Here is a 21,339-nt window from a genome sequence, read left to right on the forward strand (position 1 = left end):
ATTTATTTTTAGTATTATGCCTTCGTATTTTTTTCAATTCATTTTTTTCTTATTATTTGACCTTTATTTGAATAAAAAAAAGTTAAAATATTGTATTCAATTTTTATTTTACTTTGTTTGTGATCATTTTTGCCAAACATTAGAATTTATCAATTTTAGTATTCATGAGTAACATATCAAGTGCATAATATTTAATATATTTTATTTTATTTTAGATTAGCTTATTTCCTAATATTGTACATGTTAGCATTATTTCTAAATATCTATTGCATAATTGTATTTTAATATTTTGTTCTATAGTTTCTTTTGAAATTCGTATTCTGAGGTTGATAGATCATATTCCTTTTGAATATTATTATATAACTCTATGTTTTTTATAGTTTTATTTTTAATTTTCCCTTTGCTATTTTATTTTTTATTTTTAGAGTGTTTTATTTTTTACTTTTGTGAACTATGTTGCTTATTTTATTTTATTTTACATTTTATATGTTAAGTTTTTTACTTTATTCTAGTTTATTTGTTATGTTTTCCATTTTTATTTCATATTTTTTTATTTATCTTTTTTTACTATTTATATATTTTTAGCTAAAAATATAATAAATTCTGAAAATCCTTGTCCAGTATTCTCCTAGCTTTAAAATCTCCTGGTCCTATCCTCCCAAGTCCCAACTAGAGGGAGAAGAGAGAGACGAGAGTGGAGTAGAAAGGAAGCCATTCCCCTTCCCACTCACTCCTTCTCTCTCTCTCCCTCCCTCTTCCTTTTCAACAACCCGCACCCCCAAACTTCTTCGTCTCTTCCCCATCCATCTAAGAGAGGAGGGAAGAAGCATATGCTTTTGAAGCTCCTTAATCCTCTCATCGTCAGATCTCTTCCCTCTATAAAGCTCCAGATTGATTCCTTCTCAGTTCCAGCCGCCATGCCCGACTCCTCCTTTCTCAAGCTCTCCCTCTTCGTCTCCGGCGACCCCGCCGACCCTCCGGCCGCCCGCTCCCCCCGGAGCTTCGCCGACGGGGCCGTCGGCCTCGGCATCGTCGCCGCCCTCAGCGGCGGTGGCGACGTTGGAGGCCGCGGGAGGTCCGCGGCGCTGAGACGGTCGGAACCGATCCCGATCGCCCCGACGAGGGCCTTTGCGGCTGCCCGATCGCCGGAGCCGGACGAGACGGAGCTCTCCGAGAGCTATACGTGTGTGATCTCGCACGTCAGAGGCAACTCCGTCAGGAAGAGGGTGTACTTCGGCGACGGCTCCGAGGTCGTCACTGGGGCCGTCCACAGGGGTCGTGCGGTGCTCTTCGAGATGCCGCCGCCTCCGGAGCCGGCGATGCCGTTCGCGGCAATCGGTTTCTTGAGCCGCTGCTATTTGTGTAAGAAGAAGCTTGAGGGGATCGATGTCTACATGTACCGGTATTCCCTCTTCTTCGCCTTGGCTTGTTGTTTTCTTAAAAAATTTGATCTTAGTGGTAGTTCTGATGACACAGTTTCCTTTTTTTTGTTTTGGGGGGGGGAGGGGGGGGGGGGGGGGGGCGGTTCATCGTACTGGAGGGGATTTGTTGGATCAAAATTTTTTGGTGGTACAATTCTTGGATCATTTTTTTTGTGTGCGCGTATTCTTGCAAGGAGTCCTGCAGGAAACATCTGATTGTCTATTAGTTATTAGGAGAAAGTAAATTTTGAGCCCTCAATCTTCAGTCATCTACACAAATATTTCTTCTCCTTCTATTAGTTTCAATTGATCCTTAAACTTTCAATTTAAGTGGGTGCCATCCTTTCTCTCGTCTGACGCCATTAATGGCGCTTAGGAAATGATTTAACTGCCCTTGTCTTTCGTTCTCTACGAAATTTCTGTTACTCTCTTCGCCCTTGTACTGCCACTACCTCCGCTTAGATGCTCCTCCGCCTTGCTTGGTGTCGACTGGCAGCAACTCCTCTTAATCACCGCCCACCCCTGAACCCCACCCCCCCCCCCCCCCCCCCCCCCCCCCCCCCCCCCCCCCCCCCACACACACACACACACCCACACCCACATAAGATGGGAGAGAAGAAATAAAGAACATTGGAAGAGAGAAGAAGAAGAAGCGAAGGGAGAAAGAAGGGACGGTGATGATAAAATCAGCTCTTACCCTTATGCTCTGCGGCACCGGTGGTGGCATCGCCTACAACCATGACGAGCTAGGTGCCATTTTCTGCATGGAACTTGCTGCCAGCCTAACCTTGTGTCCACACAGGGGACTTGTATATATCACGAGGATAATATATATATTAGATTTTTATATATAGAAAATCTTGGCCATGGTTGATAAAGCAGTGAGATAGTCTAACATATGAGGTGAGAAATGAACAAAAATCATATGGGACAGGCATCATAGAAGAAAATATAAGGTGGTACTTTCTATTTTGCTATATTTTTCTTAGTGCCCATCTCAAAGAAGAAATCTAAAAGTCAGAAACTCCTCTTACGAACGGGATCATCATTCCTGTGATTTAAAAAAAAAAGAAAGAAAGGAAGTTGTATGTGGCATCTTCTTTCTTCTTCATTTCTAAAATATGCTTTTTATCATTACATGCTACATGGCCAGGTAATACATACCAAACAAATTAGTCATCTAGCTAGCCAATATACATATTTGGTAAATCGATACACAGTTTCTACAACATAATATTCGCGAGTACATAGTATACAGTCAAGGAATAAATACTTAACAAATATGTATATGCAACCCAGTATACACTGCCAAGCAAATTAATTTATAGTTTATAGAGCATCATGTTCACTAGCATATACATGGCTAGGTGCTACACAATCATCGACTTTTTGATATATACTGCAACCTTCTTTGTTATGCACCTAGCAGTAATTAAATTCATACCTTTAGATAAATCGATATATAGTTTTCAAAATATATTTTTTATCAATACATACTACTTGGCTAAGTGATATACACCAAAGAAATTAGTCATATAGTAAGCTAGTACACAACTCTAAGTAAATTGATACATAATTTTCAAAACATGGTGTCACCAGTACTTGTACATAGAAAACTTTTCTAACTTTGTTTAACATAAGAAATTATATTCATTCTATTCCTTAAATTCTGTAAACTTTTAGGTGCAAAGATCTTGGAAAAGAGAGGGATTTAGAGAAGGAGAAAGGGACTCGTAAGAAGAAGGAAGATCTCATGGATGAGAGAGACGGCTTGATGAGAAAGAGAATAGATGAAGAGATTTGACGAGGAAGAAAGAGGATGCGGATGGTCTCTCTTCATGGACGTTCTCTTTTTTTTTATGTTTTTTTTTTAGTTATGTGACTGATAGACTCTGTTAGTAGGAGGAGTCCTATCCCCATTTGACTTTTGGATTTTTTTCTTTAAGATGGGTGCTAGAGGAAATTTGGCAAAATAGGAGTTCCGCCCCATTTGATATTCTGTAGTACCCGCTTCATATGATTTTTGTTCATGAGAAATGTCTTTGTTATTGTTCTTTTTCCCTCTAGAGAAGCTTTCCCTTTTAAAAGTCATTTTTCCTTTTTCCCAACTTTTTGTTTCATATACATAACTCAGGCAATTGCCCTTAGAAAAATTGCCTGAAGCACCTTACACCCTTATTAAATTTGATTCCTCTCCACTCGCTAAATGATTTGTCCATGTGTTTTGCGTATTCCAATTAATCAATTAAACATACAATGGATAAAAGGGGGCTCCATGGCAAAATTGTTTGGTACCTGAAATCATGTACTAGTCAGGAGGCCTCTAATGGATATACAAATCTCTTGTTTAGGTTTTTACTATTTTCTCAGATGGAAGAAAAACAGTCCATATCATTTGTTTAATCCATGAGATTTACTACATCCATAAACTGTGTTGCTCTCTTTAAGCATAAACTTAAAGCAGGTCAACAATCAACGGAAGCATAACATATGATATCTATTAAAAAAGCACATCTTATGATATTCCCAAAAATATCTGTGATCCAGTCTTCTTTAGACAGTTTTCGGTCATAGCATTAAATATGAATATATTGAAGCTTTAGCTTCACAGTTTGTACCTCAGTCTCTTTGAATCGTGCATGCACATTCATCTCTGATAACTATAATCCTCTGAATCATCTTCTCTTTCTTTCTTTCTTTCTTTCTTTTTAAATCCTCCAAAATGTCAGGATGGGATTTTGATATTATTCTATCCCATTGTTTTTTTAATGGCCCTTAACAGTGTCTGTCTGCCAAATTTTACAAGTGTAGTGTAATTTATGTTCTGAGATATTGGGTTTGTTTGAGATTGTAAATATAAAATGTGAAAATCCTTATAGAAACTTCCTCCTATGAAGTTTTGGCCATCCATGTCTTTAGACTGGTATGCAGATGTTCCTCTGGAAACTGGTGTCAGTTGAATTTCTATCTCTCATCATACTTGTTGATCCAAGCTTCCTTTATGGAAAGTTGATTGGATAAACAATTCATCAACAAATGGCTGAAATCAATTCTTATGTCTTTGAATTTCTCATATATGTTTTGATTCCAACAGCATTTGAACAGAATACTTAGATGGCTGTAGGGATAGCTGAAAATGTTTGATCATTCATTGCCCTTGGATTACTAAACTGTATTGCACTGTCTTCGCTGAAATTCCTTATGTTTAGAATGATGTCATTCTAACTTTCCAAGATCCGATATTTAGTTATATACAGAGTTAAGGAGACCTGTTTCATGCAGAAGTTTCTCCAATTCTGTTTCCTTTGTCATGCTTCAGTGCCCATCCCTGAATAACTTGCTACACAACATTGTTAGCAGTTGAATTGTTTCTCATTTATCTTTCCTCCACCCTATTCTGATTATGTTTCCTGTTTCATGCTTCAGTACCAGTCTTTGAATAACTTGCTATGCAAAATGTTGAGAGTTGAATTGTTTCTCACTTATGTTTCTTATGCCCTATCCCCAAATTTGTTTCCTTTGCTGGTAACTTTGTCTACGACCCTTATGCTGTGTTCCAAATCCGTTGCTTGTATATGTGTTACTCCTTATATTGACTTACAGCTTCAACATTTGCTGAATTTTGGTTAGCATGTGCACAGTGACAAGAAGGAGGTATGTGCTAGGTATATCTGTGTGACAAGTAGCAGTTTAGAAGTGAAAATTGGATGCCTGTATTGTAGATTACACATTAAATCTATAATTTTGCCAGCAGACATAAAGGTACATTCCAGTTGAAGGGCATCTAGAAAGTTGTTCATCACTTTAGTAATTCAAGTACTCTATGTATCATTTGGCCCATAACTTGTGCCTGAAATAACTTGCTTGTGTGAAATTAATTCTGTGCCTGCATTAGAATTCATGGTTTTGTTGGGAAGAGACCTTTAAGGTTGCTATCATCAGGGCTGATTAGTCTGCAAGACAACATAGTTTCTTCTTGCTTGCCGTAAGATTTTGTGCTACTTTGTTGTTCTATCAGAATTCTTTATTCGGTGCATTGGAGTCTACTAATTGAAATCTCTGTGGTTTTGTTTGTTATGCAGAGGAGACAAAGCCTTCTGTAGTGCGGAGTGCAGGTGCCAGCAGATGCTGTTTGATGAGCACAAGAACTGTGGCTCTGAAGTACTGAAGTCGTATGAATGCTCTGTGTCTCCCTGTTCTGGCCCTTTGCTCTTTGCAACTGGTGTGGCCGCAGCTTAATCATACAAAACTAAAGACCCATAAGGAACAGGTAGAAATGATAGGAAATATGAGAAAGGTTACCAGAGTGAATAAGCCATATATGTATAGCTACAGAGAGAACTGGAAAAGATCTGAGATAATATGCTTGTTCGATCACATCTTTTTAGGCAAAGCCCTGACGAGAAGGAATGAAACAAATATGTGATGTATAAATTCCATGTAGCAGAGAAAACATCAGAGGCTTTGGAGCTTCTGTGTACTGCATCCGTTGGCAAATTATTATAGTTATCAATATCATATGTTATATACTCAAGCAATATGCTGCATGATTTTATTATTGTATATATTTTGCATTCAGAAGAGTGGACTCTCTGTGGCATATCATACTCTGCTCTCTTTTCTGGAGAATCATTGATCTGAATTGCCTGCAAAATCCTATCTCACAGCTCAGGAAGCTCATACTCTATGATGTTTGATCCATCCAAGCAAAGTTTGAGAGGCGGGCTCAGGTGGTTGCAAGGAGAATTATTGTTCTTGAAAATCTAGTTTTTTATTTGTTTGTTTCATTAGAAAATTAATGGAAGTTTATAATTAATTTATATAAAAAAACCTTTCTGCTTACAAGAAAAGTTCCATTTTCATTTGTCCTTTTTCATGAATTTTCTTGCAATTAAGCATACGCTTGCCTCTGTCTGCTAACTTTGGATTTTCTATAATGCTCCTCCAGTGAAGTCCTACCAACTCCAGTTGCTGGATGCTGGTGTCTGGGATCTCACAGGAATCTACCAGTCGATGATTGTGCAATGTCTGCCATGGTTGCATTTGGATCAAATCCAACAGACCTCATTAATCACATCTTTGCCTTGGACTTGCAAGTGAATGTGATTCAAAAATCGAAGACACAGTTGCATCTAATTCCTCCATAAGCCATCCCAGAAAACACTGGTTTGTACCCTTAACCTAAACCATTATCAAAAATAATTATATCCTGTGCCCTACCAGCTTGCCTGAGTTTCTGAGCCCTAATTTCCTCCAGCTGATCCGGATGCTATACGAGCCTTTCTAAATGGTTCGTCGATGTTCAGCCTCTTCAGCATTCTTCTGTATTCTTCAGGCCCAACTGAGATATGACTGGCCAAAATTTCTTTAGATGTGAATTATGTAGTTGAATTTAACTAATATAGACGTAAAAGAGTAGTAGTTAGGAGGGTTTTATCATTTTAACTGAAACTCGATGCGTCTTGGCCTGTTGGATTCTGGATGTATTTCTCCAAATAAACACCATCATTCCAAATGCTGCAGCTGCCTCACTCTTTGCTTGCTATCCTTCCAAATAAACACCATCATTCCAAACTAACACGATAAATTGCACCATCGTTACTAATAGTCTATATCCACCATCCGATCTACCTGTTCATAAGAAGGACATGTTCATCCTTCTTTTTTTTTTTTTTATGAAAAAAGAAGGAAGAAGGGGGTGAAGAGAATCTCACCTGCATAGCAACTCCAAACTGGGTCCCTTCTCCACTGGAGCATGTTCGATTCAGGTCATAAATTTCCGTATGCCCTCTTCAACCATGGTTATCCATGTATGAGTACGCCACCCCAGTACCATTTTGGTTGCCAGCGGCAGTATCACTCCCACCAGCAGCGTTTAGGCATAGGGCATCCGGTCTCCGAATTTAATCGATGTCTGCATATTTCGAACCTGAACCATCCAGGTAGAAGTAAAGCCCCGTTCCCACTGGGCTACCACCTTGGTGGTACATATTCATCCTTCTCTACTCCCCTATCCTCCCCCTTTCCCAAACCCTAATTCATTCGGACTCGATCCCATCGAATTTGGTCCCTTAAAAAAGATTTCAAAGAGTCTTTCGTCCACTCCTCTCCAAGGCGTCCTCCGGCGGCGGTGCAGTGGTCCGTCGGAGCAGCAGGTGAAGGGGGCGGCATGGCGTCGGCGCAGAAGCGGAAGAAGTGGACAGAAGAGGATTTAGAGGAGCGGTCGCTGATCGACAAGTATGCGGAGATGGCGTCCAACGGCAGCCTCGCCCGCACGCGAACACGGGAGAAGAAGTTCCGGCCAATCGCCGCCCATGTCAACGCCGGCCACCACGCCGTCGACCCCGTCGCCTACCCCTTCCTCCGGTCCTGGAAGAACGCCTCCACCAAGGTCCAAAATAGGCGACATCTATCTGTGCTTCCTAGTCAAGCAAAAGCTCATCTCCGCCCTCCCTTCCCCATCCGACGGCTCTCACGGTCCCTCCTCCGCCGTCGACTAGGCCGACGGCGTCTCCCACTGGCCCAACTTCCTCCGCTACAAGCAAGTCTTCGGCGACGCCCCGCTCCCCACAAAAACCCCCAAACCTACCCCCCTGCCGCCGCCGCCGTCCCGTCCTTTCCGGCGGCCATCGATGACGGCGATCTGGAGCTGGGGTTTGGGTTCGACTGCTGCGGCGGGGAGGATGGGTTGAGGTCGAAGGTGACGGCCGGATCTGGTTTTGGAGGTGGAGCGCGACGATGGGGGTGCGATGGCTGAGCCCGACGATCGCGGAAACTGAAAAAAAAAAAGAAAGAAAAAGAAATCTGAGGATTTTTTTTAAAATTATTACGCCAAAAATTTTAACTATCTGAAGGTTTTTAGTTTTATTGCTGAACTCTTAAATTCCTTCAATCCAAACTCTGATAATAAATTCCACCTGCTGCTACGATGAAATTGCCGCACGCTGTCTTCTGCCATATAAGTTAGTCATATATATTATGCGACAATTCCATTACAGCAATCAGATGAAATTTATAGTCAAAATACAAATTGAACGACGTTAGTAGTTTGAAAATTTACTAAATTAAAATTAAAAAAAAAATCAAAAATTTAAATTTTTTATCTAATTATTTTTTTATTATTTTATTTGTCGGCTAGAGACGGAAATAGGATTTTTATTCATAGGATCCATGGATCCTATAGGATTCGGGCCGTTCCTAATCCTTCCCTAACAGACCCTAATTGTGCGTGCGTGCATGGCTAGCTGGCTCTCTAGCTAGCTATATTGTTTTGATTGTTTGGATTTTCTAATTAACCAAATATTTGTTGCAATGGTTAATATATGAAACATAGTGGCTAATTTCTTCGGATCCTTTTATCAATTCCTAAAAAAATTGGAACTTGTTGTGTCCCACTGCTAAATATTTGTAGATGGCGTTGCTCCAATGAAGATTAGCATATTTGTTTCGTTGATTAAGATTCTGAGAACTGTCAATCTAGTGAAACATGGATCGAGCAGTCCGCTATGCTTGCCAAAAATATCAATTTTTTTACGGCCGAAGCGTGTCCTCCCTTAGACGTTGCCGTCCATTAGCCGTTATTAAATTGAATGGCTCTTCAATGTTGAACCTTCGCGCAAAAGCGTCCAAGTTCGTTGACTCCCACATTCCAGTCTGCTAAAACGGCCTGGAAGCAGCAATTGGCGTGAAACAGAAGGCGCCAGAAAGATTGACCCTCCCAGAAGGGCGTCCAGGTTCTTCCATCGGAGAAAGATGGGCGTCTAGGTTCATTGTACCTCGAGTTCGAGATAATGAAGCGGGCCCCGCGATTCACACCATAGACCTGAGTTCATGTCATGCGAGCATCCGTACGGGGCATCCCGAGGCTGTCCCCGCTTCTCCCATCAGCCTCTGAAACCCAAACAAAATCCCCGAGGAAGAGAGAGAAGACGTCGAAAGAGGTCCTGGGGTTCTGATCTCGAATTGGATGTTAGGGTTTTGATTCGAAGAGGACGATCCGACGCCGTTTCTGCTTCGTCATTGGATCTTTCTTCCTCTTCTCTGAGATCGAGGAGACATTTGAGTACCTTTCTCTCATTTTTCTGGTATGTTTTTCCGATTACAGCAATGAAGCCTTTTAGTCTATTGTTTATAGGAAAATCACTGCGTGCGAGATTCCAAGAAGCAGATTACAAAAATTTACGAAGCTTTTAAATTCTACTGTTTTTAGAATATTTTCCCCATTAGATCTAGATGTTTAATTTGTAAGTTTTCCGTTCTGCCAAAATTTTTTCCTCCTACATGCCATGAGATAGTTGAGCAGATCGCTCGGCTGTAGAGGAGATAGTAATTAGCCTTAAAGATGCCACCTTTGTATATATATGGTTTACTCTAGAGAAGTTTCTTTTCCTTCCCTAATGTATTTGAATATATAATGTAGGCTGTGACCATGGTGCTGTGGGTATTTGGGTATGGATCATTGATATGGAATCCTGGATTTGACTTTGATGAGAAAATAGTTGGCTTCATCAAGGACTACAGGCGTGTGTTCGATCTTGGTAAGATTTACTTGTTCGTCAAAAGGATGGCCTAGTGACATCTCTCAAAATCTTAAAGCAACACATAAATTAAAATCCTGCATGAGAAAAAAAAAATAATGTTAGCCTTTTTCTTTGCAGCATGCATAGATCACAGAGGTACACCAGAGAATCCAGCTAGAACTTGCACATTGGAGGCCAAAAAAGGAGCAGTTTGTGTAAGCAGAACTTATTCTTTGCCAGATTGTCTATCTGATTACTTGGCTAGAATCTGTTTTGTAAACCTCAGGTTCTTAATCATGGATTTTTTGGACCGTGCCTTTTTTTTTTTTTGGTTTCCAAGTTCTGTGACTTTTGACAGGCAACTGGCTTTTTCTTAGTTTAAGAGGAGGGTACAGTACCCACCTCTGATTTTATATATGTTTTCTTAGTTTCCATTCCCTGGTTTGTTACTTTGTTATATGAGGGCATTGATGAAGGGAAAAACCAAAATTGTTACTTGATTCCATTTATAAAAGATCTGTTAGGTCTCCCTGTTTCTATCTTGATTTTATTGTCATGAGGGATATTTGCTAGATTCTCCAGATACATTTATAATTAAATGCTTGCAGAAAGTGCATATATTTCTATCTATGTCTCCTGTTTTTATCATCAAATGTCTCCAATTTTTATATGACTAGATAGGTTAGACACGATGGCTCTGGGTGTTTTTTTTTTATTTATTTCACTTTCCCTTAAATACCCTTATTGACCACCTGAAAATTATTCTTATTTCAACTACTTCTAATTTTATTCTTCCATGTCTGGTTTGAATATATTTTTTTTACTCATATTCATTTGATTAGAAAGCTTTTATAGCATTTAGTAGTAGCTATTCTTCATTGATATGGGAGGATGTGAAACTTCAGAGTACCATCTTAAAATCTGGCCTTGAAATTAAAAAAAAAAATCCTGGATTTATTTTTAGTTTATCCAGTTTATACCATACAGCAACTATTTGAAAATGTTATTAGAGTGACCAAGTGTGAGAATTGCTTAGGAAATTAAGATGGTCAACTATCTATATGTACATATCGAAGGATGATAAATCAAAGTAGATAAGCAATTAATGCATTCACAAGCACATGAAAGGATGAACTTACTTGGATATCGATCCATACCTTGCGCTTCCAGATGAGGTAAACCCTCATCTGATGTTTGTCCTCGTCAAGCTCTATACAACTTCATTTATATTATATATTCGTGTTTCACTAGAACAGACTTTGATGTGCAGTTCGCAGTCAGTCTTTACAATTTTTCCCTCTCACTCTTGACATGGCTTGTTTCTCTTACAGTGGGGCACTGCATATTGTGTTAGAGGAGACAGAGAAAAGGAAAGGGCAGCAATGAAGGTACAGTTCAATGTGCTGTTTTCTTCAGTTGATTGCTGTTTGATTATTTGATATGTTATCGAGCATTTTTCTTACGCTTCTCAGTATTTGGAGAGAAGAGAATGCGAATATGACCAGAAAACTTCTGTGGACTTTTACAAGGTAAGATCAGAGATTTGCTGTTGTTGATGTCTCAAAGGCCCCTTGAGAGAACTAATTTCTTGATGAACCACTCTCACTCTTCTGTCTGTGGCGTGCATCATTCAGGAAGAAGATCTTCTTAGGCCAGCTGTAACAGGAGTTTTGGTGTAAGATGCTAAACTTTCCTGCTAAATAATATACATTGTGTTGACAAGCTACTTTGGACTGTAATCTTCCGTCGTTGTGAGATTAACAAGTTGTTACTTCTGCAGATTCACATCCACCCCAGATAAAAAGGCCAGCAAGTACTATTTGGGTCCAGCTCCCTTGGAGGAAACAGCAAGGTGAATCAGAAGATTATATTTATTCGAACTCTTTTTCCCCCTGTTCTTTTGAATGATTAGCTTCAGTGGTTGTACTTTTTCTTATCAAGCTCCTTTACTGTGTACTTCAGACAAATTGCTACTGCCCATGGTCCTTGCGGGAACAATAGGGACTATCTGTTTCTTCTGGAGAAGGCATTGTTCAATATAGGTGAGGCTATCTCTTATTTTTTCAACTGAAATTGATCTATGATAAGAGTGGTAACGAGAGGCACTAAAGAAAAGATATTCTATATATATTTCATGTGGGATGAACAACCGTATATATACAAAAAAGAAAACGAACCCCAAACAATATGCATCAAGAATAGAAAATATATATTGTATATAATCAAATGTCACATAATATAGTAGAATTAAATCCTACACAATATGCATCAATAATGAAAAATACATATTGTACCGAACCAAACTCCACATAATATGACAAGAATCAAATTCCACGCAATATACATCAAGAAAGGAAAATAATTGGGTGCAAGGCGTGATATTCGTAAAAATATAAGATCCCCATTGATCATTTTTTGTATCGACATTGTTGATTGTGTGGGTTGAGGTTATCCCTCTGGTTAGCTTTTTGCTAATTGCAGGCAATCTACAGTGCTCTTTTCCTGGGTTTCTAAATCCTCTTTCATAAGATGATTTAGAGTTTGTTATTTGAATTCCTGAAGTATTCATAAGAAGAAATGGAAGAATAATAAATGATGTTTGGATGAGTTAAGAAAGGCAATGGATAATTTTTAGAGCTAATGCAGGTCATCAAGATGATTGCGTGATTGAGCTCGCGAACGAGGTGAGAAAGATAATTGGCAGTTTGAAAGGGACGGGGGTTGTATCTTACGTGCGAAAGGACACACCTTCTTTCATGCGAATCCACCATTGGATGGGGCAATGGCCGCTTAGAGATCTATGTGGGCGGATGAATGGAAAAGTTTGGAGTGCTTTGAGATCTGTGCAAGATGTGATCCAATGGTCGATGTGGCGAAAAAATATTAATCATTCTTTCACGCAGAAGATACGGCCCGAACCCATTTGAAGGTGAGGATAGCTGAGGTCTCTATCTCCTAGAAGCCCCATGAAGCTCTTCTGCATCCTTTATCCCTTTTCGAAACTACTGTCGCAGTGGATTCTTGATAAGAGGCCAGGAGACAATTTCAGTCGTCGTCCAGCAGATATGGCAGCATCCATGTGTTTGTCTCGTACATTTCCAATTTTTCACTTGATTGTACACCCTTACTCGGAGCCCCTTGGCAACGCTCTCTATTTTTAACTTGGACTATACATCCTGAATTCAAGTACTTTGAGATCGGTGCAAGATGTAATCTTATCGTTGTGTCAAAGCTGAGTCTCTTCTTGCAATGGATTCTTTCATACTAATTTTTCTCTCCCTCAGTAAAATAACGTCTTCTCAATTTCGATTTTTGGCTTTTGTGCTCTCTCTCTCTCGCTTTCTTATGGCTTTTGAAATGCATGCGCAAGGCTACAACACTCTCGTTATGAGGTGGGCGAGGCATCTTAGGAAGGGACAATTTGCTCCGCTTGATGGAATTGCGGTTCCGGCCAAACTCTCCACCTGATGCACCGAGGGCAACAAATAACATACGTTGTCGAGTGCTTTCTCTATCTTTCAACAACTTCTGCAGTTTACATTGAAGCAGCCGCAACAAATTCAAGCAACGGGGCATCCAAATCAGCATTTACATAAGAAAAGACAGCATCAGCAATTCATCATAAAGGCAATTGGTTAGAAAATATGATAAGGGAGAAATTTATTCACATTTGGGTAGATGAAAGATAATGCATACTTCTCGGTGGTTGTACCACAATGCACGAACCCCCCTCTCTCTCTCTCTCTCTCTCTCTCTCTCTCTCTCTCTCTCTCTATATATATATATATATATATATATATATATATATATATATATATATATATATATACATACACACACACACATTCGATGAGCCTCCATTCGTCGCATCTACAAATAAGAATGCGACTCTCGGTTATTGAATTTTTATACGTATCCTAAACAGTTGCCGGTCGACCGTGTGGAAAGAGCACGAATGGCCTCGGCATCGTCAGCGGTGGTTGTTCGGACCTTGGGCTATCGTGCTCCGGCGGATTGGATGGCACGAGATCTTCGGCTACAGGACAGGCTGGGATACGACCGTTGAGTCCTTTCAGATGGTGGAGGGTCTCGTGGCCTTCAAATTTTGGAGCAGCATTGATCGGGTAGTTGCGATGACTGGCGGGCTATGGCTGGTGGCCGGTCAACTGCTGGCAATGGAGGAGTGGAGGCCCGATTTCGTCCCCGGCATCAACACGGTGAGTAGAACAGTAATTTGGCTTTGTTTACCCTGTCTTCCCCTAAAATTCTGGGAGGACTCTTTGCTCAAAATTGCAACAGCGACGGTCCGGCTACTAGAGTTGGACGATGTCTCCGACTAGCTCCTGTGAGTAAGGTATGCAAGGGTGAAAATTGAGATCGACGCCCTCAACCCTCTCAAACCGGGGTTGTTTATCCAAGGGAAGCCAACTAAGGTTTGGCAGGCCTTCATCTACGAAGACCTATCGGTCTTCTGCTTTGCTTGTGCCCCGATCGGGCACCTCGAGAGCGACTGCCGCTACCCTGGGCCAGAGCTTGAGAAGGATGGGTTGTCGGGATGCCCTGCTGCGTCGCGGGTGGAGGAGACCTCGGCATGTTCCCCGAGGGAGTCAGGATCGAGGGAGTTCGGAAGCACCAGGCAGCTAGTCTTTGCCCCGTGGATGGCCACAAGCCGTGTCTACTGGCCTAGAGCCGCCGACAACAAGGGTAAGGTGAGGAAGGAGGCTAAGCCCCACCCCCGAGTCGGCCTCGAGTCCGGTTCCTTCCCACTCACGGCCGTGTCCTCCTCAAAATGGGCCGGCTACGCCCATCTCCCCGCCGAACTCGACGGTTGGTAGAAGCCTAAGAAGGTGGGCGGGGCTTGGCAGAGAAGTAGCATGCGGCCGGCGGTCCAACGGAGCATAGGGAGGAGGTGAGTCCGCCTCAACTAGGCGCTGCATCGAGTCTGGATTGCCCAAGTCTGTCTAGCGAGACAGGCCAAGAAGCGGGCATGATGGAAACGGGTCGGGCCCAAGGAGGTAGGGTCGGCCCAGGCTTGGCAGGCCCTAACCACGGGCTAGGCCTCCTGAAACGGGCTAGGAGCCCGTCCAAGAAAAATAGGGGTGGTGGGCTTGTTGGTTGCGGGTCGTGCCAGAGGCCCAAGCCGACCGTGCCAGGCGAGGGCATCTCGAGCCAGGGAGGAGAGAGGCATCATTTTCAGAGCAGGAGCCTCTCTCCGATGGTGCTCAAGGGCGGGCCCCGGTCTCCTAAGGCCGGCAAGGTGAGGGGTGGTGGCAGCCGACCTCGGGTGGCCGGTGTCTTTCCTCTTCACAGCCGACGACAGGAGGTATGGAGGCAGGTGAGGACCATCACGAGCAGGTAGCGCCTGAGGCCATGGTGGATGCCCGGAGGCGGGGGTGGCCCCCGACTTGGGGAAACCGCCGGCGAGTGAAAATACCTCCACGCTCGGGTGGCAGGTGCTGATCGCCACTTCTGTGGTGGATGGGGAAAGTGGGGCAGGGAACCTGGGAGCCGGACAGGCTGAGGCGGGCCCAAGTGAGTTGTGGCATTGGGAGATGACCCAGTTGCTTCAGAGAGTTCTGCAGGGGCCCATGTAGGAGGAAACCGGGCCAAGTGGGGCTGTTGGGAGGCTGAGGTCGGAGGGCTTGGAAGGGCCCTCCATATCTAATTCGGTGGTATGAAGATCCTCTTGTGGAATTGTCGGGGAGCCGGTAAACTTTCGTTCAGGTCGGCTTTCTATAGATTGGTACAACTGCATGATCCTAAGGTATGTGTTTTGTTTGAAATCCGACTGTTCGGAGCTAGTTTGCAGGGGGTGAGACGGTCTATTCCCAACTCCTGGGGTTGGTATGTGGTAGAGTCTCAGAGCCTGTCAGGGGGCATCATTGTCATGTGGAGACTTGGAGGATGCAACCTCGACATATTCCACAAATGCAACTAGTAGATGGTCATGATGATCTCAGAGGGAAATGAACCCCCTTGGGTTCCGTTGGCAGCTTATGCAAGCATGAATTACAAGGAGAGAAGGGTACTGTGGGACGAGGTTACTAGTTTAATCCAGCAGGGGTATCCAGTTTTGGTAGTGGGAGACTTCAATTATATTGACGGCCCGAATGAGAAGCGGGAAGGAGGTGGCCTTGGGTTTACAGGACCGCAGTTCACCTGGTGCAACAACAGACTAGGCCGGGTGTGCGTCTAGGAGAGGATAGATAGAGCTTTTGCCTCGCCCGATTGGATCCAGCAGTTTTCGGACTTTCGGTGCGGTATCTTCTCCGAATTGCCTCAGACCACTGCTCGATTCTGATGAGTACTTCGCATCCTGTTTTGGTTCGTAGCTCTTTTCCCTTTGAGTAGGTCTGGCTTTCCTACCCACGATCGTGAGAGGTGATGCGGGAGGCTTGGCGGATGCTGGTGCAGGGAGATGTCATGTAGAGAGTCACCCACAAACTTGAGGTAACTAGATGATGGCTACTTAGGTGGAATCGAGAAGAGGTGGGGAACATCTTCAAAAGGATAGAGGAAGCAGAAGCAGCTATTATTAGGTTATAGTCTCTTGAGGAATGATAAGGCAGCCTATCTGATGGAGAGCAGATGGACCTCAGAGCCATGTTGTCTAGATATCACTCCCTCCTGAGGCAGCATGAGTTTTTCTGGAGACAGAAGTCCTGCATTTAGTGGATCAGGAAAGGTGATCGGAACATGAGATTTTTTCACCAGTCGACCATGATCCGAAGGCAGCGGAACAAGGTTTGTAGGATTAGAGACATTAGTGGGTAGTTGACTGAAGACCCCGACACTATCAGACAGACACTGGAACAATTCTTTCGATCTAGGTAGACTGATCATGGGGGTGGCTTTGGAGGAGTTATGCTAGTTCCAACGGTGAGAGTATCTGAGCTAAGAAACATATTTGGTCAATCCAATGATGATGGTAGAGGTTCGGAGGCCGTTTGGTTCTTGGGTGAGGACAAAGCCCCAGGACCGGATGGCTTTCCTCCAGTTTTCCTTAGGAGGTACTGGCATATCATCGGGTAAGAGGTATCGACAGCTATCCAGCAGTTCTTGTCGGCGACGATGCCAGATGAGTGAAATAGGACCTTTATCACCCTGATTCCTAAAAGACCGGATCCTGCGGAGCCGGGCTACTTTCGCCTGATTAGCATGTGCACCACCCTCTACACGACTATCGCGAAGATTTTGGTTCGGAGGATGAGGGTATCTTGCCTAAACTTGTCTACCTGGAGAAGGGGGTCCTTGTTGGCGGCCGATCCATCTTTGATAATGTACTCATTACTCAGTAGTTCATGTCTGATCTCCAAAGGGCGTCGGGGTGCAGGAGTTTGATGGGCGTCACGCTAGATATAGAGAGAGCTTATGATAGGATGATGTGGGACTTCGTGGCTCAGTCACTAGAGTGCTTTGGCTTTCACCCACTTTAGATAAGGTGGATTCAGGATTGCATCCACACCCCATCCTTTGTCCTACTGATGAACAGCTCCACATTGCAGTTCTTCGTGTCATTGGTGGGATTAAGGCAGGGGTGCCCTTTGTCACTACTTCTATTCATCATCTGCGCGAATTACCTATCTAGAGTGCTTTAGCTAGTATCAACGAGGCAGGAGATGGAAGCTTACAGGCCAGTGCCGGACTCAGCTCAGATTTTTCATCTGCTATTCGTGGACGACTGCTTGTTGTTGGCCTAGAAGACGATGAGATTGGCTATGGCACTCCGGAGGGTGCTGGAGGAATGCTGTGCGGCTTCTGGTCAGCAGGTCAACCTGGCAAAGTTAGCTATTTGTTTTAGCTTGAAGTTATAGGCTAATTTGAAGGATACCATCATGGAGATTGGGGAGCAGGAGGGGCACTTTGAGATATCTCGGGGTTTCGATCATAGGACAACGTCTTCGCAGGGGGGATTGCTTCTCTTTGGAGTAGAGCATTAAGCAGAGGATGGAGGACGGGCAGGCGAGCGCTCTGTCGATGATGGGCAAAATCACACTGGTACGATCAGTCCTCAATTTGATTTCTATCTATCTACTATCCAACACCTTGGTGCCTATTGCGGCACTACTGTATATGAAGAGCCTATTCATGGACTTTATTTGGCAGCGACAGGATAGCAATAATGGTGTCCACCTATTGGTGTGGGATACAATCTGCTAGCCGACCAGCTGTGGCGAGCTGGGGATCCACTCTTTAATCGAGCAATGAGAGATCTTTCCCAGCAGGTTGGCACTCAGATTTATACTGAAGCTAGCGAGTCTCTTGGGCTCCTTGATGAGGGCCAAGTACGGAGACTCGGTAGACCCATCAGTTTTCTGCATTGGTCGGTGCAGTTCCTTCATCTGGAAAGAGAGATATGCCTCCATGCCCCTTGGTGATTCCAGAGATTAGATTGGAGATTAGTGACGGGCGAACTATTGATTCCTTTGGGCATAGATGGTTGGCCGACCTGTCGTTATGTAGGTGGCCTACCTTTTTTGACCCCGAATAGGGCTACAGAGTCTACGACCTGCTTGTTGTAGGAGAGCAGGGTTGGGATGAGGTCCTTGTGCGGCGGTGGGCTTTTGGCAAGCAATTAGCTGAGCAGGTTTTGGTGTTGCCGATTCCAGCAGGTGAGGCTGAGGATAGGAGGGTGTGGGGCTAGACTGACGGGCCAAAGGTGAGAACAGGAGACCTACTTGGGCTGGTTGGGAGGACATCCGTTTAGCAGATTGAGGGGATGGATCTAGCAGTTGCGAATCCTCCATCGGGTGACCTTGTTTGTCTAAAAGGTCGCTTGGGGCTGCTTGCCCACCATAGGAGTGCTGTCTCGGTGAAGGGTTAGTATTCCCCACGGTGCTGGCCTGCAAGGAGGTAGAGTCTATTTTTCATGTTCTTTTTGGCTATCAACGGGTTGTGTAGATCTGAGAGTGCGCCTCGACTTTCTCCGACCTGCAACAGGGGTGGACATCGACCGAGGAGTTTCTGAGCTTCTTGGAGGTCCTTTTGGAGGCCCAGCCTTATGGAGCAGGAGATTAAGGTGGCTTATCTGGCTTACAACTACTGGCTAGATAGAAATGGCCGAGTCTTTGAGGACAGAGGAGCGCATCCGAGGTCGGTGGTGGACCGGGCTCTTCTTCATGCGGTAGAGGTTCTTGGCATCACTGCGTCGTCGTCCCTTGGGTTGGCTAGAAAAATCTAGGACTCTCATTCCGCTTTTGTAGCGTTCAGGATTTTGTTTGTTTTCTAAGAGCCCCCACTCCTTGGTGTTCTCAAGGTGAACTTCGACGACAGTGTTGGTGAGCAAGGATATAGTGGCGGTTTCAAGTTTGTTACTCGAGATCGGAGGCCCGATTGGTGGCGGCTGGGGGTCGGCGGATCTTCGATCAGACCGTTGTCGGTGCCGAGCTCAAAGCCGCATGGGAGGGCGTTTTCTATGCGAGACGGGTGATGGGCACAGACCGTATTATCCTTGAGGTGGACTAAGCTATGGTGATTGAGTGGATTCATGGTTCGGGGCGGGATGCCGGTGGGGTGCGGTTGCTCCACGACATTCGTGGTCTTTTGGGTGAGTGTGACTCCCATCGAGCTACTCATATCTACATAGAGGCAAACAGTACTGTGAATTGGGTGGTATCCTATGCAGTTCATCATTCTGAAGATTTTATTTGGATGAACTACATCTCTGTCATGTCTTCTTTGCATTTCTTTCTTCTTTGTGACTTTATGGATTGTACCCACACCTATTGTGTGTGAGGCACCAGCGTAAAAAAAAAAAAAAAAAAAGCTGCACTCCCATGTGTCCATCTCTCTGAAAACAATTATGTTAAATGAATGGATGGGAGGCCGAGAAAAACTCCTTCCAAAGCAGGTCAAGAAGATTATATTTCAATACATTAATTAAAATTAATAATATTTTAGTAAAAAAAAGTAACTTTAATAATATTTATAATAATAATAATAATAATAATAATATTTTAATAAAAATAATATAGTTTAACAAAAATGATATTTTTATTAATAATATTTTTGAAAATTAATATTGTTTAATAATATCAAAAGGAGCGCATGAAGGAGGAGGAGAGAGCAAATATGGTTTAACAAAAAAAAAAAAAAAATGAAGAAGAAGATTTAAACAAACATCTATTTTTTTTACTCTCCTGCTCCTCCCCGTGTGCTATTTATTGGTGGAGAAATTGTATCTACAGAGAAGGCCGGACTGCATTGAAGAGAAAAGAAGAGCCATGAGGAATAAATGAGGATGCTTTAAGTCCATCCAGCGTCGCATCTAACCATGTACAAGTTGTCCTCTCGCCAAGTAAAAAGCATGTCCTGCGGAGATGTAGATCTATTATTGAGAGTGGTATTAAACTCCATTGTTCCTTCCATAAGTAGCACCATGTGAAAGCGTAATTTTTTCATTTTTTGAAAGTAATAATGTTTTAGTAAAAATAGTAAAATAAATAATATTAATAATATCGATAATACTAATAATATTTTAATAAAATAATATATTTTAGCAATAATAATAATTTTTATTATAATACTTTAGATGATAATAATGTTTAATAATATATTAATGGTTTAATAAAATGATATTTTATTAAAAATATAAAAATATATTGTATATTATTAAATAATTATGTAATTAATAAAAATTATATATTAAAGATGATATATTTTTCAAATAAAAGAAGTGGAACTTAAATGGAGACCTGTTAAATATCTCTCTCCTTCTGGTACATATTAAACATCTCTTTCAGGATGCAAGCTTCGAGGCGAGGAAGTAACATTCCATGGGGCTTGTTTGGTTCGCGTAAAAAAGAGAGGAAAAGTTTGGTCAAAGAAAAAGTAATGAGATGTCTCTTGTTTGGTTGAAATTTTTAAAGAAGAGTAATAGAAAAGTTGCATTCGTATGAAAATATGATTCCCATATTTTATGAAAAAGTTTTCCTATGAGAAACATAGAAAAGTAACTTTTCCATGAGGCATGAATCACTTCATTTTTATTTTTTTTTCAAAAAGATCCTTCAGCATTAAAGAGGCATTAAATACCTAATTTTTATTAAGGGTATAATAGAAATTATGTATAACTTTTCTAGAAAATTGGATGGTAAATCAAACATAAACACTCTGTAAATTTGTCATTTTTTATATTTAACCAATCATGCCAAAAATACATTCAAGCATTTTCTTTCTAAAAATTTTTATTTCAAAAATTATATTTATAAAAAAAATATTTTTTGAGAACCAAACGCGCCCGTAATGTTTCAATAGTTGCCTTTTAAATGTTCGCAGCTGCTGAAGAAGCTTTTATGAGTTACAATAGTAGGAGGTCCACTTTTCAACCACGTTACGCGACTTGCAAGTCTAGTGAAGCCAACACCTGTTCCATAAGCGTCACGTATTGTGTCATCATT

The 21,339-nt window shown here is 42.4% G+C and overlaps 2 protein-coding genes across 5 annotated transcripts; both read left to right on the top strand.

Moving 5' to 3' along the window:
* The first annotated feature begins 650 nt into the window (after window positions 1-650).
* LOC120111377 (FCS-Like Zinc finger 14-like) lies at window positions 651-5,984 on the top strand. The gene is made up of 3 exons (XM_039128390.1): window positions 651-1,402; window positions 5,317-5,406; window positions 5,504-5,984. Exons 1-3 carry the CDS (start codon window positions 831-833, stop codon window positions 5,658-5,660), a joined length of 819 nt encoding a protein of 272 aa, XP_038984318.1. The 5' UTR covers window positions 651-830; the 3' UTR covers window positions 5,661-5,984.
* A 1,444-nt stretch (window positions 5,985-7,428) lies between these two features.
* LOC103701451 (gamma-glutamylcyclotransferase 2-1) lies at window positions 7,429-13,208 on the top strand. 4 transcript variants are annotated; one of them, XM_026802359.2, is made up of 10 exons: window positions 7,429-7,812; window positions 9,841-9,958; window positions 10,079-10,155; window positions 11,272-11,328; window positions 11,413-11,469; window positions 11,575-11,615; window positions 11,721-11,792; window positions 11,903-11,982; window positions 12,587-12,910; window positions 12,966-13,208. In XM_026802359.2, exons 1-9 carry the CDS (start codon window positions 7,591-7,593, stop codon window positions 12,865-12,867), a joined length of 1,005 nt encoding a protein of 334 aa, XP_026658160.2. In that variant the 5' UTR covers window positions 7,429-7,590; the 3' UTR covers window positions 12,868-12,910; window positions 12,966-13,208. The 4 variants fall into 4 exon arrangements, with proteins under 4 accessions (XP_026658160.2, XP_026658161.2, XP_026658159.2 ...); XM_026802360.2 differs by having other exon boundaries at window positions 12,587-12,907; window positions 12,963-13,208; XM_026802358.2 differs by having other exon boundaries at window positions 7,430-7,812; window positions 12,587-13,208.
* The last annotated feature ends 8,131 nt before the right edge of the window (window positions 13,209-21,339 follow it).

This window comes from Phoenix dactylifera, chromosome 1 (genome assembly GCF_009389715.1).
Source record: "Phoenix dactylifera cultivar Barhee BC4 chromosome 1, palm_55x_up_171113_PBpolish2nd_filt_p, whole genome shotgun sequence".
Taxonomy (NCBI): domain Eukaryota; kingdom Viridiplantae; phylum Streptophyta; class Magnoliopsida; order Arecales; family Arecaceae; genus Phoenix; species Phoenix dactylifera.

What these genes read in the sequence shown, in the direction of transcription:
- LOC103701451 (XM_026802359.2), top strand. Translation starts at nt 7,591, where the DNA reads ATGGCGTCGGCGCAGAAGCGGAAGAAGTGGACAGAAGAGGATTTAGAG. An exon ending in CCAAAAAAGGAGCAGTTTGT is followed by an intron (nt 10,156 to 11,271) that starts GTAAGCAGAACT and finishes TTTCTCTTACAG; the next exon opens with TGGGGCACTGCATATTGTGT. An exon ending in CCCTTGGAGGAAACAGCAAG is followed by an intron (nt 11,793 to 11,902) that starts GTGAATCAGAAG and finishes TGTGTACTTCAG; the next exon opens with ACAAATTGCTACTGCCCATG.
- LOC120111377 (XM_039128390.1), top strand. Translation starts at nt 831, where the DNA reads ATGCTTTTGAAGCTCCTTAATCCTCTCATCGTCAGATCTCTTCCCTCT. An exon ending in ATCGATGTCTACATGTACCG is followed by an intron (nt 1,403 to 5,316) that starts GTATTCCCTCTT and finishes TGCCTGCATTAG; the next exon opens with AATTCATGGTTTTGTTGGGA. An exon ending in ATAGTTTCTTCTTGCTTGCC is followed by an intron (nt 5,407 to 5,503) that starts GTAAGATTTTGT and finishes TTTGTTATGCAG; the next exon opens with AGGAGACAAAGCCTTCTGTA.